We start from the raw sequence: 25,019 nt of genomic DNA on the forward strand, positions 1-25,019 counted from the left end.
TCCATCTGGTCCGTCAAGAGTCACTCTCATCAGTCCGTAAAACCTTTGAACAATCTGTCTTCAGATATTTCTTGGCCCAGTCTTGCCATTTCAACTTAGGTGTCTTGTTCAGTGGTGGTTGAGTTTCAGCCTTCCTTACCTTGGCTGTGTCTCTGAGCACTGAACACCTTGTACTTCTGGGCGCTCCAGGTAGTTGCCGTTCTGGAATATGACAGCACTGGAGGATAATGCGTTCCTGGTAGCTTCACGTTTGATTCCTCTCAAATCTTGGGCAGTTAATTTGCGTCTTTTTTTCTCAACACGTTTCTTGCGACCCTGCTGACTATTTGCAACAAAACGCTTGATGGTTCTGTGGTCACGCCCCAATATCTTAGCAATTTCAAGAGTGCTGCATCCCTCTGAAAGACTTCTTACAATTTTTGACTTTTCAGAGTCAGTTACATCTCTTTTTTGGCCCATTTTGCCTGAGGAAAAGAAGCTGCCTAATAATTATGCACACCTTGATACAGCGTGTTGATCTCCTTAGGCCACCCCCTCCCTCATTACACAAACACACATCACTTGATATGCTTATATCCAATAAGCATTCAGGTTTATACAGCTTGGAGGTAGAAAATGTGCATAAAAATGATGATATGGTCAAAATACTCACTTGCCTAATAATGGTGCACACCGTGTATATGCTCAAAGGTGGAAAGGTTCGACACGACCCACCATGGAGGGATGGTTGGTGAAGATGATGCACTTGCAGAGGTGGCTAAATTGACTTCCTTGGTTAGAGAAAAGTCAGTATCTACATTTATGGCTGACCAGAAACCCCTTGTAGACTTTTTGCATGCAACGGAAAAGAATGCACTTATGACTTGTAGTTCTGATGATTTAAAAAACTGGATAGTAGGAAAAAATGAGCTGTTTTTGTAATCATAGAGTAAGAGATAATTTCATAATTGTACTTATGTTTGCAGCAAAGGAAATCGGGCGCTTCTTCTATTTCTTTTTACCCTTTCTTTCTGAACTTTTCTTTTTTCTTTTTTCTTTGTTTCCTTTATTCTGTATTAGTTTGTGTTAGTCTTTATGTTCTCTTTAAAACTTCTAGTATTAAAAAAAAGGAACAGGAGGCAGGCAAGGGGGAATCAGAGTGACATACGTGGCGCTGTGTCACGAGGCAAGCCCTGCCCTGCCCTCCTCCCCAGGCCTGGTGGAATTGGGCACCCACTCGGAGGGGTGGAGGTTGCGCCCGCTGCTGCTGCTGCTGCTGCTGCTGCTTTGGTGGTTCTGACCAAAGCAGGGAGAGCCTGTGGACCTGCTGGCTCCGTGGCTTCAGGGATTACGTGGAGGACGTGCTTCAGCCTCCAGGCCACTGCAAGCACAGCCCTGTTGTGCTTTTCGTTAAAGGGCCCCCTTTTCTTCGGACTTCCATGTGAACTGGAAAATCTGCCGCCACTGCCGCCACTTTCAGAGCCGGCAAAGATCAGAACGGGGAAAGCAGTCGCGGGTGGCTGCGGAAGCCGGGCAGTGGGAAAAGGAAGGAAGAGGCTTCAAATGAAGGCCCCGTATCATGGGCTGCAGTCTGCCCTGGAGCAAGGGGCCAGCTGCGGGAGATCACGAGGCGGAAATCCTACCGCTTGGAGCGGCTGATGGAAGCGGCTGCCAGCTCGAAAGCCGCAGCTCTGCTGGCCGAGACCGAAGAAGGGAGAGACAGCATGCCGGGAGAGCTGCAGGTGGCTCCCGGGGCAGGTTGGCGCGGCAAGCCTTTGCCCATGCAGTGGCCAGGGCCGGAACCCGACTCCGTGGCCCCGAGGACGGCAGCGGCTTTCCCAATGGAAGTGTACACCGGCAGGGAGCAGGCCGTTCCGAGCGAGAGCCTCTGGGCTGGTGGCCCAGCCAGGGCTGGGACAAAAACTCAGATTTAAACGTAATTAAAATTACACGTGGTAGATAAGCTTATTCTCTAGTCTGGCGATTCTCACCCTCCGCAACGTTAAGCCCTGCGGACTCCAGCTCCCCGGATTCCCCCAGTCCGCAGGGCTTAACCTCGCGGAGGGTGAGAATCGTTCCCTGGCTTGTATCTAATAATTCTCTCCGATGGCGAATTGCAGCGGAGGCCAATTCTGCACCTGGAGGCCCTTCCCAGTCCCTGGGGGCGTCCCGGGACCCCCGGGTCTGGCCTCTGCTGGCCCAGGGAGCCCTCCTCAGCTGCGGCAGGGCTCCCGATGGCAGAGGCGTGTGCGTGCCCGTGCATGTTACCTGGGACGAGGGAGGAGCGGGGGGAGGTGACCGTGCATGCGGGAGGCACCCCCCCTCCAAAGCAGCTGCAGCTCCTTCCCCCGGGGGGAACAGGTTTTGCAAGCGTGGCTCGCTGCAAGGAAGCGCAGAGCAACCCGTATCGGGGCGTCAAATCCCGACTTGTCCCCCTTCCCCCTCCCCCGACAAGGCTAACTCCCTACAGTCAGACCGAGGGCTGCATGTCCGTGGTGGACTCACCCCTCATGCTGAGACTGAATGGCCTGCGCTCGGCTAGCTCCCCCTCGTGCCAAGGCCAAGCCCGGTGAGCCTCCTTGTGGGTCTGTGGCTCTTTTCACTGGCAGGACCTCCTGGAGCCCCTTCTAAAAGGTGAAAAACTTCCCGGGATTTCCTGTGGTTTTGATGCTTAGGAAAAAAGTGAGCTTTTTTGGTAATCATAGAGTAGTAAGAGAGAATTTTGTAATTATATTATTTGCTGCACAGAAAATCGGAAGCTTTTTTTTCCTTTTTCTTTCTCTCTCTCTTTCTTTCTTTCTTTCTTTCTTTCTTTCTTTCTTTCTTTCTTTCTTTCTTTCTTTCTTTCTTTCTTTCTTTCTTTCTTCTCTCTATTTTGTATTACTTGCTGTTTGTTTTTATGTTCTCTTTAAAAGTTTTAATACAATTTATTAAAAAATACAAGGTGAAAGACTTCCTTCAGGGAACTTTGCTGCTGCGGGGTGGGCGGGTAGGCAGTCAGTGGGGAACGTGCCCCTTCATACGTCTATTTGAAGCCACTGGAAGAGGACGTGCAGCAATTTGGGGTGCAATCCCGTCCACGTGCTGATGATACCAGCTGCATCTTGCTACCCCAGGCCCAGCTGGAGACGCTGACAAAGTCCTCTCCTAGTGCCTGGAGGCTGTTGGGGTCTTGAAGGATCCAGCAGCATACAAATGTAAGCAATAACAATGTCAGTTGTTGTAGCTGGCATTGTAAGGGCATTCACATAACCCAAAGAATGAGTTTCCCCTGACCCTGCACTGCGCAAGCGCTGAAGGGGACGTGCAGTTCTGGACACAGGCAGAGGCCGGGGGCTTCTCCTGGGCATCCAGGTGAGGTCATCTGGGGAAAAAGCAAGGCCTGCGAGGCACAGCTGGGAGACCTGAGCAAGAAGCTCTTCCACCGTCTGCAAGGCTGTCAGGAGAGGATTGTACCTGCTGTTATTGGGAGCAGGATTAGAACCTGCAGCAAACCAGTTTCAGACAACTCTGAGAATGCTCCTTCTCACGATGGCCGGCACGCTGTGGCCTCTGCGGTCAGCACGCCCTCCTTTTCCGGAAGCGGTAAAATCACAGAACGTGAGGATGGGAAGGGCTGTTGGAGACCTTCTAGTCTAACGCCCCTCCCAGTGCAGGGGTCTGCTACTATGGGGTCCCCAACAAACAGCCCTCCAGCGTTTGTTTAGTGGCAGAGGGACCACCTGTTCCCCTGTTGAACAGCTGCTTACTGTCAGGAACATTTTCCTGTTGTGTAGCAGACTCTGCTTCCTTGTAATTTCAATCCACAGCTTCTTATCTTGCCTTCTGGAACAACTCCGAACAATTCTGTCCTGTTTTCGCCACTGCAGCCCTCCTGATCCTGTTGTGTCTCCCCACAAAACTTGGCCAACCTCTGTAATGGTTCACCTTCCAGGCTCCTTGGCATCCTGGTTGCTTTCCTCTGGACACGCTCCAGCTCCTCAGTGTCCTTCCTAAAATGCAACAGCCAGAACTGGGCATTGCATCCTAGCCGAGGTTCGGCCAACCCAGGATAGAGGGATGAGGGCTTCTTTGGATCTGTGCATCATGCGTCTGCTGATGCATCCTAGGACTGCTTTTTTGCAGCTGCGTAATGTTGTGGGATCTTATTGACCGTGTGATCTTCAAGACTCCCAGACCTTTTTCATGTGTACTGCTGCCCAGAATGGTCTCTCCTGTTCCACACTCAGGCCTTTGATTTTTCCTACCCAAAGTAGGACTTTGAATTTGCTGAAATTCATCTTGCTGGTTTCTGCACAGTGTTCCAGCTGGCCAAGATCCTCCTGTATCTTGCCACTGTTCTAAAGTGTTGATATCCCCCTATGTTTGTGTCATCTCTGAGTGTGATAATCATATTTTTTAATCCCTCATGCTAGTGATTTATGACAACGATGGGCATCACGGGCCAGAACAGAGCTCGGGATGTCCCACTGAACTCTCCTTCCCGCCTGATTTCTGGCCAGCTCTATACAGTACCCGTGGAATGGCAGCCTTGTGCAGACCACATTTTGTTATCTTTTCCACTAGAATCCCATGAAGAGTTCATCAAATGCTTTGCTGAAGTCAAGAAATTTATGCCCACTGCATTCCCCATGTCAACTAAACTGGTCATTCTAACAAAAATAAGATCAGGTTTGTTTGGCATGATTTATCCTTGATAAGCTCAGGCAGCCCCTGCTGAAGAACAGCTTATTTTCTAAATGCTCACAAATCAACTGTTCCAAACTTTTGCCTGGTGTTGATGCCCGCTTGACAAGTCTGTAGTTATCTGGGTCCTCTTCTTCCCTTTTTGAGGACATGAAAACATTTGTCCTTCTCCAGTCCTCTGGCACTACTCCTGTCCTCTGATTTTTTGAAGATCACAGACAGGAACCCCAGGATGACATCCGCAGGCTCTTTCAAGACTCGCCGATGCAGTTGGTCTGTTCTGGAGACTTAAATCATTCGTGGTGGTTATATTTCACAGAGGCTGGACACCCATCTGTCAGAAATTGTGGCTGCAGATCCTGCATTGCAGACCTTCCCAGGGATCGGGGAGTTGGGCTACATGCTGCAAAGTCCTTCTGGATCCTTCATACTTTGCTTTTATTTATTTGCACGTATAGCAAATTCCTCTGAGTATTGGCTCTGGATGCAAGGCAGGATAGGGTCAAGCTGCTGGTATGTTGAGTAACAAAACAGCAGTTACTCAATTTGAGCTTAAATGTTTGCCAAATTAGAGCTCAACCCGGGCTTGACCTTCGGTCTGGAACTTGAGCTTCGTTGGGGTTTGGCATCAACTGCAAAGAAGACTGTAGAGATTGAAGCAGAGGGTTGGCTCCGTCCAGGTGTCTTTGCATCCAGTCCCCGGCCTGGGAAAGGCCTCCTGGTGAAGCCCCGGTGCCGTTTTTGAACGGGGCCAAGGCAGAGGTCAGCCAGCAGGGCAGAAAGGTTGGGAGGCTCTTTTGGAGCCAGCAGGGCAGAAGCCCTCAAGGGAGGCTCAGCTGGCATCTCACTGGAGCCAAGCAACCACGTCCTGAGAAGAGGGGTGTTTGTTCTGCTGGTCAACTGGGTTGGGGGGATTAGTACAACGTGTGAACCCTGACAGTTGTGGTTTATTAGACCATGGTTTGATCAATGTGCGAAGCCGCCTTCCCAGGCTGCTGTTCACCAGGATTCCTCTGAACCTCTCTGACCCTCGGTGGCTCACGTGATCCACTGTGAGGGTGGCTGAAGGGCAAGACTAGTCTTGCAGAAGGGGGCTGGTTCTTTCCCCGCCTTTCTTTCCATGTGCTTCGCCATTTCATTTGCAGTTGCGCTTTCTAACACCCAATCACAGCAAGTATTAATTAAAGCAACCAATAATTGCCTTGGATGCTTTTAGGGGCAAGTTACATTTTTTGCACAGACGTTTCGGTTCTTCAGGATCCTTGGGGCATTCAGAGGGAGCAGTTCAGGTCCAGGTGCATTTGCCCGTAATGCCCACAGACGCGGGCCGGGTGCCTCTTGGTCAGGAACGGCCTGCACCGCATCGCCATGAGGTCAGAGGAGTGGGTGATGCCCAGTCCTCTCTGGCCCGTTGAGACCATTCATAGCCACTCTGGGGATGGGGGGTGGGACACAAGGGACGAGCCATGGACAGCCAGTAGAAAAGGGCAGAGCGGTTCATGGAAGATGGCCTTTGGGTGACCTTCAGGCTGACCACTGGCCCCAGACTGACTCAAAGCAGAGTGGCTACTACTCTGCTGGAAGCTGCCAGCTGCTCTAGGCCACTGGCCTCCGGTCTGGGGGGGGAGGGGGAGCCTGGACACCTGGGGGTGTCTGTAAAAATCCCAGAGTCAGATGCTTTCATGGGCCACCCTGGACTCCTCTCTTCTGTTCCCCGCCCCTTAATCACCCCAGAGCAGTCCAAGTCCTGCCCTCATTCGCACATTGCTCAGCTCTCTCCCACCCCCTGCCCCCAACCGGGAGCCATTTGCAGCTCCCGGGGGGGGGGCTACTCTGGACTCAGCATCCAAAGGGCAGAGGTGACGCCAAGAAAATCACTCCTGGATGTTCCTGCCTTTTCTGCAAGAAAAATTAAAAATTAGGCTCTAAGTGACAGCTCGTTCTGTTAAATTTATCGGCAAGTTTTTTAAGGAGGGAGCAACAGGCCTCAGAGCATTACTAAGTCTCTATGCCTGTCCCGTTAGGTGGCCATGAAGAACATTTCAGCATTTGCCCCGTGGGGGAGGAGAAATGCCAAAATCTTCCGGCCAGACTTCACCCCCGCGGCCACAATAGCTCGGCCTATCCCCCTGTGCCTCATTCAGGGCCACCCAAGGGCGGGGAACACGTGGCGGGCTTTTGTGGTTCAGCTCATCTGTGGCTTAGCAGGTTGTAGGAAGCCTGTCGTCCCAGCACACAATGCTGTAGCATGGCTCACCTGCTTGGATGTGGAATGTGATGCCAACGTGGCCCTCGTGTTTTGTTAACCCAGATTGAGATATTAAGATGCTGTGTGAGGCCTTCCTGAGAAGCGGGGTTTGGCTTCTTTGTCTCCTGTGAGAACTGTGTAGTGTCTGCTCCCATGCAAAGTTGCCCTTTGCAGAAAGCATTATGCTGCTCATAACTGGGACCTCGTGTGTTCTCTGATCCTGGAACTTGGGGAACTCAGAAACATGAACACTTGGAGCCACTCCAGATGTTCCAGCCACATATCTGTGAGGAGAATGGCTTCTGTGGGGTGGGGGTCATTAGTCCAGGGCTTTCTCAGGTGGAGAGCCAATGTTAGGGTCACTGAGAGCCTCCCTGGCAGCCACAGAATCAGCCTGCAGGGATGGGGGGCAGGCTGAGAAGACCACTGCTGATCCTGGGCACAAGGATGGATCAGCCAAGGAGCGCCAGTTGAACTGGTCCTGCAGCAAGTGGCTTGGGAGGAATACCAGAATCTGCCCATCAGGATCACTCCAAATGCTGAGTTTTCCCAACTCCTCTGTAGGAACTCTGGTTTCTGGGCACCTCCTTTTGGGGGAATTCTGCTTCTCAGGTAACCTTGATCAAACCTTCTGGGGTCAAGCAGCTGCCCTCTTTTTCTTGTTTCTCTGGCCTGGAGCTGCCCGGACTCTTAGAAGTGACCTAGAAGGGTGACGTGGCACCCTCTGTTGGGTACTGGCTGCTGGCATGCCCTAGGGAAGAGGTCCAGCAGGCAAGTCTGGCCTGGCTTCCTGGGTGGCTTCCCAGCGGCTTCAGAAGAATGGGCTTCAGGGGCAGATGGCTGGGGCTTGGATCTGGGGGGCTGGTGAAGGAAAATAGGGAAGGCCGAGGGGGGTCAGCACGGCCGGCATCAGCCTTCTCTCTTTCTCTTCAGGTGATGGAAACCCCAAAGAAAGCAGCCCGTTCATCAACAGCACCGACCTGGAGAAGGGGAAGGAGTATGACGGGAAGAACATGGCGTTGTTTGAGGTCAGCCGTGTGTGCAGGTGGGGCGGATTCGGCCAGCGGGGCCTTGCCAGCAGACGCTTCCATCCTTTTGCCCGGAAGGGCTCCTGGATTGCCAGGGGCTGCCCACGAGTGGCATCTGGCCGAGCCGGGGAAGCTTCCGTCCCAGGAGCCTGAGGATCGGGCTGGCAGGGTGGGCTGGGCACGGGGCCCCGAGGGCAGCTGCCAGCCCTCCTCTCCTGCGGCTTCCTTGACAGGAGGAGATGGACACCAGCCCCATGGTCTCCTCCCTGCTCAGCGGCCTGGCCAATTACACAAACCTGCCCCAGGGCAGCCGGGAACACGAGGAGGCGGAGAACAACGACGGGGCGAAGAAGAAGCCTGTCAAGGTGCGGCGGGGGGCACTGGATCTGGGCGGCCGGATCTGGATGGCTGCAAGAGGCCAACAGAGAGCAGCCGTCCCGTGGGGGGATTCGCGGCCCAGCGGGAGCCTTGTTCTTTCTCAGCTGGTAAGGGGAGCCCCCGCCGGTGGGGCTCCTGTCCAGCCGCCTGGGTGAATCCAAAGGACGCAGAGGGGCAGAAAGGGGAAGGCGGGGTTTATGTCCAGCTGTTCTTTCTCGCGTGGGGGTAGTGGGCCCTGCTTCCTTGCCCTCACCCCCCCCGCACTGGGCATTGTGAGTCCTTGGTGGAGCTCTCTGTTCACCCCCCCCCCGCGTGCGGAAAGCATTTTAATCCCTCCTGCTTCACTCAGGGAGGCAGCCGGAGGGCTGGGGGGTGGGGGGGAGGGGTGGGGGGTGGGGGGGAGAGGCAGGTCCTTTGGGAAGGAGAGTCCACCAGGGCCGCTTCTCAAGCCTTCCTCAAGCACCTGCTGGGGGGAGGGAGCCCACCCTGCTTGGGCGCAGCCGCACAGCCCTGTGCTTTTCCCGCAGGCCCCCCGGATGGGCACCTTCATGGGCGTCTACCTGCCCTGCCTGCAGAACATCTTTGGCGTGATCCTCTTCCTCCGGCTCACCTGGGTGGTGGGCATCTCCGGCATCATGGAGTCCTTCTGCATGGTCTTCCTCTGCTGCTCGTGTGTGAGTCCCCGTCCAGCAGGAAGAAGAAGAGCCCAAGCAGGGGGAGGGCCTAGCCAAATGTGCTCCCCCGCATCAGCTCCCGAGCGGGTCGTCCAGCCGTGGCCCACCCAGAACCTTGAAAGCCCCCACCCCCTGTTGGCCCGTTGAGATTTCAGCCTCGCTATCTTCTCTCGGTGAGGAGGTGGGCAGCCGAGCGAGACCCAGAAAGGCAGCTGATGCCCAGGCTGGGCACAGATGCCCTGCCCGGGCAGACAGCGGTGCAGGGAGGCGGAGCCTGATGGCTGATTAATCTCAGCCCCCAGCCTGGCCCGAGGGAGAGCTCTCTGCCTCTTGCGCAGCTCCTCCCTGAAGAGTGTCCGACCCGCCCGGGCTCACTGCTTCTCCCCCAGGGGCACTGGGTGCCAATCCCAGCTGCAGCCATCTGGCCAAACCTGCGGCCCCTCAGCCCGGCCTCCGGTCCTGGGGTGAAGTCCAGGCTGGTGGAGGCCGGGCTGTGGGTTGCCCGAGAGCACGCTTGTGCCCAGCCATGCAGATCCTGCCCTGCAAAGGTGGGGCTTCCTTGGGCCCAGGGCTCTCAGGTAAGGCGCTCCTCCCAATGGCTGCCTTTGGGGCTGAAGACCCTCCTGGCCCCCCAGGGAAACCTCCCAGGCATAAAGCCCCACCAGCTGGGGAGCAGCAAGCGAGGTTACGCCAACCCCTTGGGCTGGAGAACTACTTCAGGTTCCCCCTTGCTTCCAGTCTCGCTCCCCCCACGCCTTCTGCGACTCCTCCTCCCTGGGCATCAGCCAAGTCACCCCCAAACTTGCTGGGGAAGGGTGGCCTTGGTCCCGGGGGCTGCTTGGAGTCAGCTGACCCTGCCCTGCCCTGCCCTGCCCTGCCCTGCCCTGCCCTGCCGGGCCAGCCCCAACGCAGCTGCCTTCTCTCCCCACAGACCATGCTGACGGCCATCTCCATGAGCGCCATCGCAACCAACGGAGTAGTGCCAGGTGGGTAGCAGGGAGGGGGCGATGGGTGGAGTGGCTGGAAGACCCCTCCTCTCCTGAAGGCAGGGGCACCCTGACTTTGGTGGGGTGCTAGTAGCCACATGCCGAAAAAGGAGCGGGCCAGCGCAGAACCATTATGTCTCTTCATGCGAGCATCCGTTTTGATTGGAGCTCTGGGGGTTTCCCTGTGCGTGAAATCGCGTTTCTCTTCTGCAGCATTAATTGGGCGGCCACCGTAGGAGGCTTTGAGCTGCACCCCGGCTGTAAGCGTTTCCCAGAGCCTCTGTGGCCCCCGGAGGGAGGGCCCTCCTGCAGTGCCTGAGCAAGACCCTGTCTGGGCTCCTGGCTGAGAGGAGGGTCCCAGCGGGAGGGAGGGAGGGAGGGAGGGAAGGAGGGTCTTCTCTGCAGAGCCCAAGGGGGAGGAGCTTTCCATCTCTGGGGGAGCCTTGCCCCACTCTCCCTCCTATGGCTTCTTTGCTGCCTGTGGATGGCGGTGCAGCCAGGCGGCATGTGCTGGTGGGGCTGTGGGGGGGGTCTTGCCCCTAAGAGAGCTCCCCATGTGGGGGAGTTATAACAGAGGTGTGCCACCAACAGCCCTAGGGGCAACTCTGGCGTCTCGGTCACCTCCCAAAAGCTCACCCTCTCCAAGGAGTTTGCTGGGCAGGGAGGAAGGGAGACTCCCCCCCCCCCCATTTTATCCCTACCAGTCCCAGCAAGAGCCTTTGGTGCCTCTCCACAGAAGAGCAATGACAGGGCCCACTGAGCCAGTTGTCCATGAGGCAGGGCAGGGCAGGGCAGGGCAGGGCAGGGCAGGGCAGGGCAGGGCAGGGCAGGGCAGGGCAGGGCAGGGGTTCGTGCCCGGCTGATGGTGCTCTCCCTTCCTCTCTCTCCAGCCGGCGGCTCCTACTACATGATCTCGCGTTCGCTGGGCCCAGAGTTCGGAGGGGCCGTTGGACTGTGCTTTTACCTGGGCACCACTTTTGCAGGGGCCATGTACATCCTGGGCACCATAGAGATTCTGTTGGTGAGTGCCAGGGAAGGGGCCAGGCAGCGGCCTCCAACTCTTGCAACGACACAAGGAGCAAAGCATGGCGGGGAGCGCCCCTTGAGCTCCCGGGGAAAAGCAGAAGAGGAAGCTGGCGTGCAAATGTTTGCACCAACAGTTGTCAGTGAAAAGGGGGAGAGAGCGACGCGCGTTCACGTCCCGAAGGCCGCAGCTGCTCACACAACAGAGTCGACTCAGTTATTGAGCAGACAATTTCCTGGTTGCCTTCAGTAACCCAAGAGCTGGGTTTGCCCAGCGCCTTAATCTGCACGAGGCCAGCGCACCTTATGCAAGCCGGGACCACGAGTGGGCAGCCCATCTCGGAGCCTCCAAAACTGGTGCACGGGGCCGGGGGAGCCTCTGTCCAGTGTAGCGTTTCTTCTCTGTTTGCACGGATTCTCGGAGAAGGTTTATGTGGAAATTAGGGAATGCTACCGCATTTGTTCATCTGCACACTATGCTTTGGTTGCAGAGGAACGTAGGCTTTGTTTAGGCCCCTGTGCTACGCATGGAAGCATCTTGGGGACAGGAAGAAGGTGCCAGTAGATTTATCTCAGTAGGATGCAGGATAATTTTCCCAAAGTGTTTTGGATGCCCAATGCTTTTTATCAGAGGAATGGGCAAAAAAGCAGAGCCAGACAAAGACTGCAGCCTATCCTTCTTACATAACTAAGGTCTGCAGTTTGAGAGCTGAAGAAAAGCCTCCTCCCTCTCTTTTCGTTCTTCCCCAGGCGCTCTCTCCCTCTCCCTCTCCTTGTATGTGAGAGGCGAGGCAGGTTACTAACGGTCTGCTCCTGGGTCCCGTGCACCCCTCTGCCTTGCCAGGCTCAAGGGTGCACGCCCTGGGGCAGGCTTAGCCTAATATGCTGACCTCGGTCACCGAGCAGGCTGGTTTTCTGGCTCACACGCTCCCCGAACTATCAACTCCCCGAACTGGCTCCTGTAAGGGAAGCTGCAGAGCCCGAGCCAAGATCCGCGAGGCGTCTTGGCCGGGCTCGGTTACGCCCGGGCACGGCCTGCGGGTAACTCCGCCCCCCCGCCCTCTCTCGGGCAGTGCGGGGTGGACTCACCGCTATGGGCCGCAGGTGGCCAGGACACGAATAACCATCTGTGTAGAAATAAGAGGACACAGAAGAGCGAAGCCGTACATGAATCTCTGGCCAGCAACGAGAAACCAAACACCGGACCTGCTCCTAAAAATCCAGAAAGCGCACACTGACGCAAAGGAAGCTGTGTGTCGCTGGTGCCCAAGCAGCCTCCCGTGGGGACTTGGCTGCTTCCACACAACCCTGCTGCTGCTCCCCAGGCTTGGGGCCGGGCTCCTTCGCTTGCCCCTCCCCGGATCATGGTGTCCACAGTCATGCAAAGGGGGGCCCCGGGGGGGCGGAGGCATGCCGTAATGTAAGATCTCGCTCTCTGAGAGCTCCAGGGTAGGGACCCCCTTCCTGGGGGAAGGGCCCTGCCCAGCTGCCCCTCCTGGGGGGGCGGAGGTCCTGCAGGCTTGGAGGAGCGCTGTCTTCGGCCCCTCTTGTGCTCTTCCATGTCCTGCTGAGGCCTTCCTGCCAGAACCTCCCCAGCCCCGGCCCGCCATGACCCCAGACCACCACGGCTCTCCTTCTGCGATTCTCTGACGAGGATCGCGTTCCCCTTCAGGCCAGCCTCATTTGCAAATCGTAGCAAAGCAGTGGAGCCGTGGTTTGACATGAGAGCCCCCCCCCCGGGGCCGTCCCCTCTGTAGGGGCCAGGAGTGACCCGAGATGCCCCGTCCAGCTGGCAGAGGGGCTTGGGGGTCTCTGCGCCCTTCACTTTTGATGCTGGTCTCGCCACAGGACTTTCCGGGGCTTCTCTGTCATTCCCAAGCCAGCACGAGGCCGCTTAGCTGGCCGTCCTTTGGCCTCGGCCTCTTGGCGTCACCCTCCGGTGGGGGCGGGGGCTCCCCGCGGCCCTTCAAAGGACAGCTCCTCTCTGAGGCCCTTTTCAAGCCTCGTCCCAAACGGGACGCACATTTCACTCAGTATGGATGTTTATGACGGGGGCATTAATGTCAGGTCACGGCTTCTTGTTGCGAGAGAGATTGTTCCGCTGATCCTTCCCACCTGCAACGCTGTGACTTCCTCAGGAAGCTGCACGGTGCCGGCGCAAGAGTGCGACCTCTTCCCCGCTGTTTCTGTGGTCGTGTTGGTTAAGGACCTGGCTGCCCCGCGCGCAGCTGATTCCTGAGGCTCGCTGCCTCCCTGATGGGGGCTGCGGGCAAGATTCGGGCCCTGACCGGGGAGGGGGCTCCACTGGGCCGGGCTCAGTAGAAGCCCCTTGGCTCTCGCGTGGCTGCGTGGCCTTTCCCTGCGCGAGGTGGGGGGGCTTCCTTCCCAGCGCTTGCATGGGCTGCCCCGCAGCCACCGTGGCCCCTGTCTGGAGAGGTGCTCCCTCTGGTGGCCTGGCGAAGGCCGGAGGAAGCCGCCCCTTTGCCTCTGCGGGCTCCTGGGGCAGCTCCACAGCTGTTCGGGGCAGGCGATGACTTTTTTTCCCCAGAGTGGCCACTCAGCCCCACTTCCCGTCTCCTGCGCAGGCTTACATCTTCCCCCCCATGGCCATCTTCAAGGCGGAGGACGCCAGCGGGGAAGCAGCAGCCATGCTGAACAACATGAGGGTCTACGGGACGTGCGTCCTCACCTTCATGGCCACCGTGGTCTTCGTGGGCGTCAAGTATGTCAACAAGTTTGCCCTGGTCTTCCTGGGCTGCGTCATCCTCTCGATCCTGGCCATCTACGCGGGCGTCATCAAGTCTGCCTTTGATCCGCCCACTTTTCCGTAAGTGCCTTGCCAGTCCGGGTGGGGCTTTGTGAGGGGCCGCCCGCCCGGCTGTTTGCAACGGCCCCGGGCCGTGGCCTGGCCTGGCTCCTTCCGCCCTCCTCGCGCTTGCTTTCAGCACTGTTGCCCATCGCCTGATTTCACGGGGCATCTGAGGGGCATCTGGGGGAAGGCCTGAGCCCATGGCTGAGCATTGGCTTCCCAGCCGAAGGCCTGGCCCAGGGGCTGGCATCTCCAGCCCGAAAAAGGAGGGGCCGCTGGCTGGGGGGGCTCTTGCTGCACGCCTAAGAGGGCTGAAAAAGCCTCCAGCAGCTTCCCGTGGGGTTCCTTCATCCTTCTTAAAAATATAGTGCCGAATATGGGAAGCGACGTGCAAACGCCCAACAACATTGATCTGAGGAGCAGGGCGGAAAGAAAGGGCTTGAGGAGGGCCAGAGCTGGCCTTCTGCGGGACTTTGGCATTCCGCTGGGCCCTTTGAGGGCAGCTGGACTCTGCGCCGTTCAGCTTTACGCCCCAGAGCAAGAGCACCTACTGGTAACCCAGCAGGAGGAGGGGCTGCACGCATCCCCCCTCTGGAAAACGAAATGGAGGAATAAAGGGCACCCGCAATCATAGTCATAGGCTAGAAGGTGCCTCGGGATGCTGCAATCCAGGCCCTGCACAGCGCACGGGATATGCAATCCCCCCGCACGCCCGGAATTGGCAGGAAAGGGGGGTCAGGAACCGCGCGCGGGGCCGGGCTTTGGAGTCCTTTTCCCGTCCAGGTGAGGGAATGGAAAGCCAGACAGACCCCATCCTGTTACGCTGCCTCAGGCGTGCCGTAAAATGCACTGAAGGATCTGCTGAAGCAGGATGTGGGAGCTCCTTGGGATGGAGAGAGAAGAATTTTGTTACCACAGGTGCAGAAGTGCGTGGGTTCAAGAGGCTGTAGAGAGGGAGAGGTGCATGTGAGTGAATTATTTCTGCACAAGGTGGGGATGAGTGAAGGGTATTGTGCAGTGTGTACCGAGAGAAAAGGATAATTCCGAAGAACGCAGTCAGGGAGAGCAAGGGGTGGTTCGGAGTGAGAGAGGCGGAGACCCTGCAGAGCCACGCTGGCGGAAATAGGACGTGGCCCGAGAATAGAGGAAAAGGCACCTCCAGCAAAGAGTGTGGAATTAAAAATAAAAGCGATGGGGGGTCCAACTAAAGTGAGGGAATGGTGAGACATTATTTAGAGATTTCTAGTGACAGTAAATAAAGTAGAATAAATCTCTTATTCTAGAGATTTAGTGACAGTGATAGCAAAGACAGGAACCCAAATGACTGCTCTAAATGTTAGTGCCTGAGAAAAAAAAATGACCCCAAAAAGGAAGTCATAAATGGTGCCAGTATGCTAAAAAGTGTAAGGCATGGGTGGTGTAGCTGGAAAATGTTAAATTAGGGATGCAGTTGGCTTATGTGTGAAGGCTGAGCTGGAAGAATGCTGCTGTTGCTCCCCTGCGCAAAAGGAAAACAAGAGCAAGGGCCAATTCAGGAACGACGGGCAATTTGCCGGTTCAGTGTGCCGGGAAGGGGCTTGGCAGGGCTCACGCTGGAAGGGTTCAAAAGGCAGCAGTCGGTGATTCTGGGGAAGCGAAGAGTGGCCTCCTCTTAGGCAGCGTGTGTGCAGACCAGGTGTTTGCTCTTTAGCAGGTCATTAACAAATGCAGCAATCTGGGAAGGAAAGTTTACTGCACGCTTACTGATTTAGAAAAAGGGTGCAATTAAGTCAATAGGCTTGACTTAGAAAATGTTGAACATGAATATGGAGTTAAAAGTTGATTGCTGAATGCAATCAGCACAATAGAAGTAAAGCTGAGTAAGAATGTGGGGTACTTCGCCAAAGGTTCGACAACCCTGAGTAAGAAAGAGGTGAGGATTTGTCATTTCATCTTTTATGAATGAATGCATAGGAGACGCTTGTGTCTGTCAGGGATGTGAGCATCCGTGCTGCTGATTAAGAACCCAGATGATTTGCAGCAAATGTCAGATAGATGGTGTGTTGCAATGAGGATTATGAATCTGAAAATTGATATGTTAAGACCAAGGTGGTTGCGTTTGACCGGGAAAATGGAGCAAGCAATTGTAACTTAGAAATTGTGAAAAACTTGAGCAAACAAATGAATTTGTGTATTTTGGTGGAATGCTTATTCAAGATGGGAAATGGATGGAGAAATTTTAAGATGTGCAAATGCTGGTTGCAAGGCAGTGTTCATAGTCTGTTATGAGGAAGGAGTGTTTGTTGAGAAGCGAAACTGCTTGTGCACAGCTTCTGCCCACTCGGTGGCATGGAAATGACAGCTAGTTGCATCAGAGGAATATAAAAGTAAATGGAACGGGGTTCGTGGGAACCGGTCACTTGAGAAGCACGTGTGGCAAAAGCGATTGGGGCAAGGATGGGCGGTGCTGAGCAAAGTGGACTGAAGGCGGGGGTGAGCCGTCAGTCAGAGAGAAAGAAGCACGTGGAGGCGCTTTGGTCATCTAGAGAGAACGAACGAGGAGGATCGAATTGTGAAACCAGGATATGAAGGGGAAGGCCAAGAAGGAGAAAGCCGTGGTTGGAGGAAGTTGATGGGATCCTGCAGAGGAGCAGGTGGGACATCTCAAGAAGGAGAGGCGAGGTGTGGACGTGGTGGGAGCCGGGATGTTGGCAAGGACAGAAATTTAGGAGAGCCGTAGAGGGGTGTTGCTGTAAACTGGATTGTCTCTATGTCCTTTCCTCTTCCTCCTGCTTTTAACTTCCAGTATGTGCCTTACTTTGCACACAGCACCCCTCACCCTGAGAAGGAGGAGGGCGATGGGCAGAGGCGTGGGTGTGTTCTTCTTCCGGGCCAGAAGGGGAGTTTGGGGCCTGGAGATGTGACACAGCTTCCGAAGGAGTGGAGGGGGGGGGGCAGAGAGACCTCCGGGGAGACCAGAGGCACGGTGCGACGCACCCCTTGGTTCCTGGGGTCCTGAGACCAGCTGACGGCCTGGAAATGCCACCTTGCAAAGGCTGTCACTTCCTGAGGTGGGAGGGGAACTGCATCACCCTTCCCATTCCCTGGCAGAGCTGAGCAGCCCTTGTTTTCCCTCCGGTTTGTGTGTTTTGGCCAGGATCTGCCTCTTGGGGAACCGGACTCTATCCCGCCATGGCTTTGACGTGTGTGCCAAGGTGGTCCAAGTGGGCAATGAGACGATCGGCTCCGAGCTGTGGGCACTCTTTTGCTCCTCACGCTTCCTTAATGCCTCCTGCGATGAGTATTTCGCCCAGAATAATGTCACTGAGATCCAGGGCATTCCTGGAGCAGCTTCTGGTCTCATCCAAGGTACAGGGAGCCCAAACGTTGGTGGGGGGGCCCAGTGGGCTGCTGTCTACCAATGATGGGGGGAAGGGCTGGCTGGACCCCCTTCTGTAGGGCAGAGGGAAGGAAAGCCCCAGTCCACAGGGGGCTGGCTGGAACTGGTGGAGTATCCTGCCCCCAAGGTGCACGCACGTACACATACACACACACACACACACACACACACACACACACACACACGATGGCACAAAGCCACCAGCTCCAGGAGAGGAACCCCCATTGCTCCTGTGCTGGGGGGGGAAGGTGCAGCGAGGACGACCCCCAGCAGGGGAGGATGGTTCCTGGAGCTGCAGCGCCCTCTCTCTGCAGAAAACCTCTGGAGCTCCTACTTGCCGAAAGGGATAGTTATTGAGCGGGCCGGGATGAGCTCTGTGCCCCCCTCCGAGTTGATCCTGGACATGGACCAGCCCTACGTCTTCAGCGACATGACCTCCTACTTCACCCTCCTGGTCGGCATCTACTTCCCTTCAGTGACTGGTGAGAGGCTGCCCTGCTTTCCTGGGAAGAGTTGGGGGTCCCGGCCAGCCCCTTTCTGGAGTGGAGATCCAGCGCGGCCTCCCGCCTGGTCAGCCTGGGGTGCCTCTGCTCCCTGCAACGCCTGGAACAGGCAGAAATGCTTTCCGGCTTGCCAGATTGATGCCAGCCTTTGAGGAAGCACCAACCAGGAGCACTAACACGACCTTTACTGTAAGGTTGCAGTAACTGAATCTTGGAGGTCTGAAAGCGTTTCTCCCCTCCTTCCCTTTTGCTTTCCAGAAAACTAGGGAGGATCCCTTCTGGGGCACTTCCCATGTCCCCTTTGCTTCAGTCTGTGGGCTGAGGCCCCTTTTGCACGAGGGTCGTCTAGGCGGCTCTTCCTCCTTCTCCCAAGGTCATTCCCACATACCCTCACCCGGCCCTGGGCTCCAGCCAGGAGCCCCTCCGCCTCCTCTGCCACCGCCTAGTTTCAGGGGGAGGGGGCGTCTGATACAGGCTCCTCCCCAGCTGGAGGACCAGGGCCGGGAGCAGGCAGACCTGAACCTCCAGCTGCTTCCTCCAGGGATCATGGCTGGCTCCAACCGGTCTGGGGATCTCCGGGATGCCCAGAAGTCGATCCCCACTGGCACCATCCTTGCCATTGCCACCACCTCAGCCGTCTGTATCCTTGACTTGTGCGGAGGCTCGCCTGGGCAGCTGCCAGGGGAAAGGAAGGCCGAGCACCCGCTGGTGGCCAGCCTTTGGGGGTGGCCCCCTGGTGCCAAATCTCCTCTTTTAAGCTGGCCTAGAGAGCCCTTCACGTGGTGCCCCAGAGTGGGGGGAGTCCTTCACACACACAGCCCCCAAAGGCTTTGCTCTTCGCAGCAGATTCCCCTGTGCAGCAGGCCCCCAGGCCAGGCCGTGGCGCTGCGGGCAGAGCCTCTGCTCTATGGGTTGGCGGCTTCCAGGGCATCAGGTGCAGAATTTCCTTCAGAACCCTCCTTCTGCCTGGGCGCAGGCTCTTTTGCTGTGTTTCTCTTACAAAAGCTGAGCCCGCTTCTGGGGGGCAGGAGGAGGCCCGGGTGCTGCCAGGAAGGAAACCGGCCCTGTGGGGCAGCCCCTCAGCCCCCTTGCCAGCCCTCTCTGGGTACTGCTTGGCCTGACTGACCAGGCTGGGCATGGGAGAGGTGGGCCCGGCTGCCCTGGAGGATGCCCAGGCCACCCTTGGCATGGTTCCCTGCCGTCAGTGCCCCACCCGTCCTCCCCTTGCTTCCTTAATGCTCCCACAGACATCAGCTCTGTGATCCTCTTCGGCGCCTGCATTGAGGGCGTGGTGCTCCGAGATAAGTGAGTGCTCTGCCTCGACCGGACGAGTGGGGCTCCTGTGCAAGGGGGCCAACCCCCTCCACACTGCCTCTTGGGGAGGAGACCCGTGTGTGGCTCAAGCGCCCCCGCCCCCCGGTGCTGCGGGCAGCATAACCAGCTTCCGGGGCTGGGGAACAGGGATTGCAGGGGAAGCCAAGCAGAGGCTCCTGCAGTTGCCTTCTCTTCCCTCCTCGCCACCAGCCCTTCTGCAGGCGTGTGGGGAAAGCCGTTCTCAGGACAAGTGAGGACCCGCTCTTCTGGCCTCTCGGGAGCTGGAGAAAGGGGGCTTCAGCCCCGGGGGCTCAGGAACCGGGTGGGGGGCTGGGACCCAGCCTTGCGCTCACCGCCCTCTTCCCTTTCAGGTTTGGTGAGGCGGTCAGTGGGAACCTGGTCGTGGGCACCCTGGCCTGGCCCTCCCCCTGGGTGATTGTCTTCGGCTCCTTCTTCTCCACCTGTGGAGCTGGGCTGCAGAGCCTCACTGGGGCCCCTCGCCTGCTGCAGGCCATCTCCCGGGACGGCATCGTGCCTTTCCTTCGGGTAAGTGGGCTGGGCTCCTAGGGGTGGCGAGTCAGACTCCCTGGGGGCAAGTCCTTGGCATGCTTCTTCCTGGGGCATCAGGACAAGGCTGTGCTCTGCCTGTGCATCCTTCAAAGTGGCTGACAACAGGCCATGCAGAGGCCAACGTTAGGGCTGACCTTGTGCTGTGAATCTGCCCCGGGCAGCCATCGGCAAGACCTCGACTGGCCCTGCGCCGGACCTGGTGGGGCCGCTGCAGGCGTTCCAGGGAAGCTGCAGTTCTGCGGATCCAAACCAGCAGCTCTCTCCCGGGGACTCCGCAGCGCCCTTCCTGTCCCAGCCGTGCGCCTCGCCTGCTGTGTTCTCCTGGAGACAGAAAGAGCCACTGGCCTGTGCAAGGAGTAATCGGTCCTCTCACCCTTCTCACAAAGACCTGTGTGCGCTCAGGCTGGGGGAAAGGGAGGGTGCCCCCCCCAATTCAGCCAGTCTGAGCAGCTGTCTTAAAATGCTGCTCCTCCAAACCGCAGAATCCGGAAAGCGTCCCAAGCAGCACCCTTGCGGGAGGTAACCTAGCCCCTCAGCTTGGACCCATCTTCCCTTGGGGGGACCCGGCCAGCGCAGCTTCACCCTCTTTCTCCCTTTCAAGGCTGTGGCTAGCCTTTTCCTGCAGGAGTGGCACATCGTTGCCGTCTGCTTCTGTGACTGTCCAGCCTCTGCTTGAAAACCTCCAGGGAAGGGGAAGAAGCCCCTCCAGGCAGTATCCTGTTCCCCCGATTCCTGTCCCGCCCTTCCCTCATATGTGTCCGCCTCCTTGAAGTGCCGTCTTGCTAGTTCTAGTCGTAAGGACCCTGGGAGAGCGGAGTCGGTCCCTTTGTCCAGGGAGTCGGTCCGGAGTCTTTCTCGGAAGGGCAGGGAGCACGTCTCTGGGCCCAAAGCAGGATCTGCCGCTCAACCGCAGCTGCACTGGGCCCCTCTGCAGACAGCAGCGGGGGAGGGTCTGTGGGGAATGCCTTGTTGGGGGGGAGGGCGAGAAGAAACGGGTGGACTCAGTGAAGCTCCCTTTTTCCATCCGGCCACACCTTGTGTGTGATGTGGCATCCTCAGACGTGGCGTATGCTGGCTGTCCACTGATCTGCAGCCCTCCAGAAACAGGCTAGCCGTGCTCTCCGTTGCAGAGAGGAACAACGGGGTCTTCTGACAAAGCAGGCTGCTTTTCTTAATGAAAGGCGGGAGAGGGGAGATGACATTCCAGGGCTCTTTCCAGCTCCCCTCCTTCCGTTCGCTCCTGAACGGTTGGGCTGGGAGGAACCCTGGAGTCCTCTAGTCCAGCCCCTGCTGGGAGAGGAATCCACCACGGCAGCACCCCGACCGATGGGCAGCCAGCCTCTGTTTCGCAGAATTGCGGGATTAGGGTTGGAAAGGACATCCGAGGTCATCTAGTCCAACCTCTGACCAGTACAGGAACCCGCTACCACAGCAGCCATCCTTCCACCGGATGCCACCCCCCTTCATTGGTTACCTGAACAGGAAAAATTAGCGAGTGTCCACTTGCTGTTTTTGGATCTCACACTTCTTAGAAGGAGCTGAGAGCCGAGTTCTTCTCGTCATTTGATTGCGTTAAGGGTTTAACTGCCCAGAGTTGCGCTGGCCAGTGGGCAGCCACATCAGTCCAATACAATCAACCAATCAACATCAGCCCTGGGAGGTAGGCTGGAGACAGATCCCCCCAGAGATGACACCCCTAGCCCAGGTGCCCTTTTGCCTCTTTGAAACAGGGAGGCCCGCAAGGGAGGAAGGGAGCGGGGCTGGCCTGCGCAGCACTCCTGGTGGGCACTGCCGCTGTGGGAAACGGGTGCCGGGAGTCCCAGTGTTCGCAAGCAGCAAGCGGGCTAACGGCGCTGCTGCCGCCACTTAGATCCTCGCCGCCGTGCACGGGGGGAACGGCAAATCCCCACCCGCCCCGCCGCTGCCTTCCCGCTTGGCGCAGGGCGGAGCAGACGGAGCGCGGGCCCTCTCCGGCCGGCAACCCGCTGTGGCTGGGCGGCCGCCAGGCCTTCCCTCTCCCTCCGGGCCGGCTGGGCTCCCCGAACGCCCCGGGGCAAAGGGGCCGCGCTCCCCGCCCGGGCCGCTCCTGGCCCTCGCCCGGGGCTTTCGCGGTGCGGGAGGAGCCTCGGTGAGGACCCCCCACCAGGGCCGTCTGGGAGCCGCTGCCGGCCCCCTTTCCTTCGCCCGCATTTATGAAGACGCCCCAAGGGCGACCGGCCGGGCTGCTGGGCGGCCTCTCCTCTCCTCTCCTCTCCTCTGCTGTCCGGCGCCTTGTTATTTAAGGCTCCAACTCCGTCCAGGCACCGTCACCACTTTCTCGGTCTTCCCCTTCCTTTCACCCCAATTCTTCTTCACCGATTTGCTTGGCACTCCGATCCTCGTTCCTTCTCTCTTGATGACCCGCCATCTTGGTATTTTCTTAATGGCGACACTCACCAACTCATCTACTTGCTGCAGATTTTCACCTTTTGATTTTCCCTGTCAAATACAGCTACTTTCATCCGATATGTTAATCTTCAGATCCTCCGTGCAATCTACGTAATATTCTCAGCAAACCGTGTGGGTCCTTAGCCAACAGCGTGGCATCATTGCATGCAAAAAGGCTCTTGCACTCACATCCCCGACCGACGTACCTTCAACAACTCTGCAAAGTATATCCAGCTGTACCTTCAGCAGGGACGTCCCAGTTCCTTCCGTCATTCCCTGCCCAGGGCAGAGCCACTCCTGGAGCACTGCATTTATTCCCACACGCGCTCTGCTTCCATCCCGTCCTGCTCCTAGCTCATTCAGCTGCTCCCCTCACCCCCAGAAACTCCCCGGAGGACTTCTCCAGCCCCAGCCTCCTTCCCAGGGAAAAGCTGCGTGCCCTCCCTTAAACTCTGAGAAGAAAGGCGAGAGAGACATCTAAGAAATATAAATAAATAAAATAGCTCTCCCCCTGCCGCTTCAGCCTCGCCATGTTCCAGAGTTCTCATAGCAGTCGTGCTTCATGCTCTGAGGAAATCCATCCTTTGGCCAAGGGAGGCACCGGGATCTGCTGCTTCAGGAGTTCATGGCGTTGGGCGTGGGCAGGGCCGGGCACTTGCACCGGCTGGACTCTGGGCAGTCCAGGAGGAAGGGCGCCCCTCCCTTTCTGAGGCAAAGAGGGCTGGAGAGAGAGGCCCGGAAGGGAGGAATGATGTGCTGAGCCCGGGGGGGGGGGGCTGGAGCATTGCCTCCCAAGTCCCAGACGAGCCCCATTGCCAGGCAGAGACGGGGCCGGTTGCTTCTCAAGAACTCTGTCCTGGCCAGGGAGGCCAGCGAGGAGCAGCAGTCCCAGAGGGCCAGGGCTGGGTTTGCATAGGACGGGGGCCATTGGTGGATCCAGCAGACACCCAGGCCTGTCGGCACTGAGGGAGAGGGCCTCATTGGAGTCCAATTATTCCCCCTCCAGCTCTGTTAACCCATCTTCCTGCTTTCAGCACCAAGTCTGCAAAATGGGGCTGCAGTCCTCCCCCGCCCCCCGGGTGAGCCATCTGGACCCTGAGGGGGCAGCAGCCCCTGGTCAGGCCAGCCCAGCCTTTTCCCCTTTTCAGTGGGGGGTGAGAGCTGGGAGGTGGTCAAAGATGGCATTTCCCCATCTGGCCAGGATCCATGATGGGGTGCTGCTACCATGCAGCGCTCTTCCCCGGGCTCCCCAGGATCAGAGCAAGCAGGAAGAGGCTGCCGCACGAAGCAGCGAGATCTCCTGCATGGGGCCTTCCGAAAGAAGCTGGGTGGACTTCTGTCAGAGGGGCGCTGGCTGGTGGGTCCTGCACTAACCAGAGGTTGGCCTAGATGACCTCGAGAGTCCCTTCCAGGCCTGTGATTCTGTGGAAGACGCTTCACTGTAGGCTGCCCAGCCCAGGAGAAGATGCAGGCGGTTGCAAACAAGAGCACGGGGCGGATCGTGCAAAGAGGGTGGTGTGCCGCTTCCCTTGCCATCTGTGGGGAGGGAAGCCCGCCCAAGCCGGACCCTCCCTGGATCCTTGACACGTCTGGCAGGTGACTCTCTTCCAGAGGGTGGAGGATTGGCTGTCCTGACCGGCCATGGATCACGAGGGGAGACTTAGTGGAGGAAGGCAACCATGTAATGCTCGCCCTGGGAGAAACGGAACAAACTGGGCTCAGTCCTGAGTTTCAGAGAAGCAGATGTTCATAAGCTCAGAGCCCTGGAAAGAGGGATCCTGTGGCAGCAGAAGAGCTTAGGATGGGGGCGCTCCTAGGCGGGAGATGGTAAATGAACAGTTCCAGTGAGGTGGAGAAAAAAAAGGAAAAGAGCAGAAATGGCTAAGGTGGCTTTGCAAAAACCATAGGGAGGACCTGAAACCCAAAACGGGCCCAGGGAGGAGGTGGAAAGAGAGCCGGGATAGTGAGGGGTGCAAAGCTGGACAAAAAGGCTTATTCAGCCACGCTCAAAATGCAGGGAAAAGAGCGGCTGTCCGTTTAAGCGGGCAGCCACAGAGAGACAAAAGCTCTCACCTCCCATTTTGTGCCCGGTCTTCTCCAACAAGAAAGAGGGTCTCCCGCTAGGAAATGGGGATGGGAGGACAGAAATAGGGCTACGGATGGAGTCCTGCTTTGAACATCTCCAGGAGCTGACAGATTGCATCAGGGGTGGGGGTGGGGCTGAAGGGGTTCGCTGGTGGTGTGCCCGAGCCTTTACATATGGGGAAACTGGGGAAGTGCCAGAAGGCCGGAGCTCTTGGAGGGGGGGCACTGCAGCTCCACAAGTCCAGCCGGGAAGGGCTCCAGGGCGCACCCTGCGGTGATTGGCCAGCCTCCCCCTCACCATATGTGTTCGGGCAGAGGCAGAGGATTCCTGCACCCAGCGGGGGTTAGGCTGGATGGTCTCAAGGCCTCATTCAGCGATGTGGAGCTGCTGGAGAACACAGCCGTTCCACGCCCACCATCGTGGTCTGCTGCATCCCAGGGCCACTGGCTGGTAGCCAGGGTGGGAAGAGGTGGGCTCCCTGGTCGCCCAGGATTAAACCAATTAGATACGAATGGGGAGGTTTTACTGTTCCTCTCTCTGGCCATGAAGGAGGAGTGCCTTTGGCATAGTCTTGACCCACTTGGTTCAACTGCAGCCTGAAGGAAAGGAAGCTGGTCACCTGCGTCCCTCTAATGGCCCATAGCGGCCCCCCCCCGGCCTCTCCTGCTGCTGCTCCACCTGTCCTGCTTCCTCTTTCCCCATCTCCCGGCATGTTGCCAATTGCCAGGCTCTGAACCCCCCTCCCTGTATTCCCGAATCCTCCTTAATACCCGGTGTGCCCTCCATCCCCTTGCGCAACACCCTCCCCCCCCCCCGGTCCCCAGCAGGATTCTCAGGGAGCCCGCACCATCTTGGGCAGCTGTAAGCCCACAGCAGAGGAGGCCTGACCTTGCAAGGGGGCTGCAAGGGAAGACAGGGAGTTGGTGGGG

The 25,019-nt window shown here is 57.5% G+C and overlaps 1 protein-coding gene across 1 annotated transcript in view; it reads left to right on the forward strand.

Annotated features, from left to right (window-relative positions):
• Nucleotides 1-7,839: 7,839 nt before the first annotated feature.
• The window catches only part of SLC12A5 (solute carrier family 12 member 5), a 28,779-nt gene continuing 11,599 nt past the window's right edge, over nt 7,840-25,019 (forward strand). Inside the window, exons 1-11 of the mRNA XM_088154456.1 lie at nt 7,840-7,941; nt 8,175-8,306; nt 8,847-8,993; nt 9,925-9,979; nt 10,870-11,000; nt 13,588-13,829; nt 16,948-17,159; nt 17,505-17,672; nt 18,235-18,333; nt 18,941-18,998; nt 19,379-19,553. Coding sequence (XP_088010582.1) covers nt 7,927-7,941; nt 8,175-8,306; nt 8,847-8,993; nt 9,925-9,979; nt 10,870-11,000; nt 13,588-13,829; nt 16,948-17,159; nt 17,505-17,672; nt 18,235-18,333; nt 18,941-18,998; nt 19,379-19,553 — 1,434 coding nt within the window. The 5' untranslated portion in view covers nt 7,840-7,926. The remainder of the gene's footprint in view (nt 7,942-8,174; nt 8,307-8,846; nt 8,994-9,924; nt 9,980-10,869; nt 11,001-13,587; nt 13,830-16,947; nt 17,160-17,504; nt 17,673-18,234; nt 18,334-18,940; nt 18,999-19,378; nt 19,554-25,019) is intronic.

This window comes from Python bivittatus, unplaced genomic scaffold (assembly GCF_059951505.1).
Source record: "Python bivittatus isolate LINGU-HERP-01145 unplaced genomic scaffold, Pbiv_v1 ctg000700_np1212, whole genome shotgun sequence".
Taxonomy (NCBI): Eukaryota; Metazoa; Chordata; class Lepidosauria; order Squamata; family Pythonidae; genus Python; species Python bivittatus.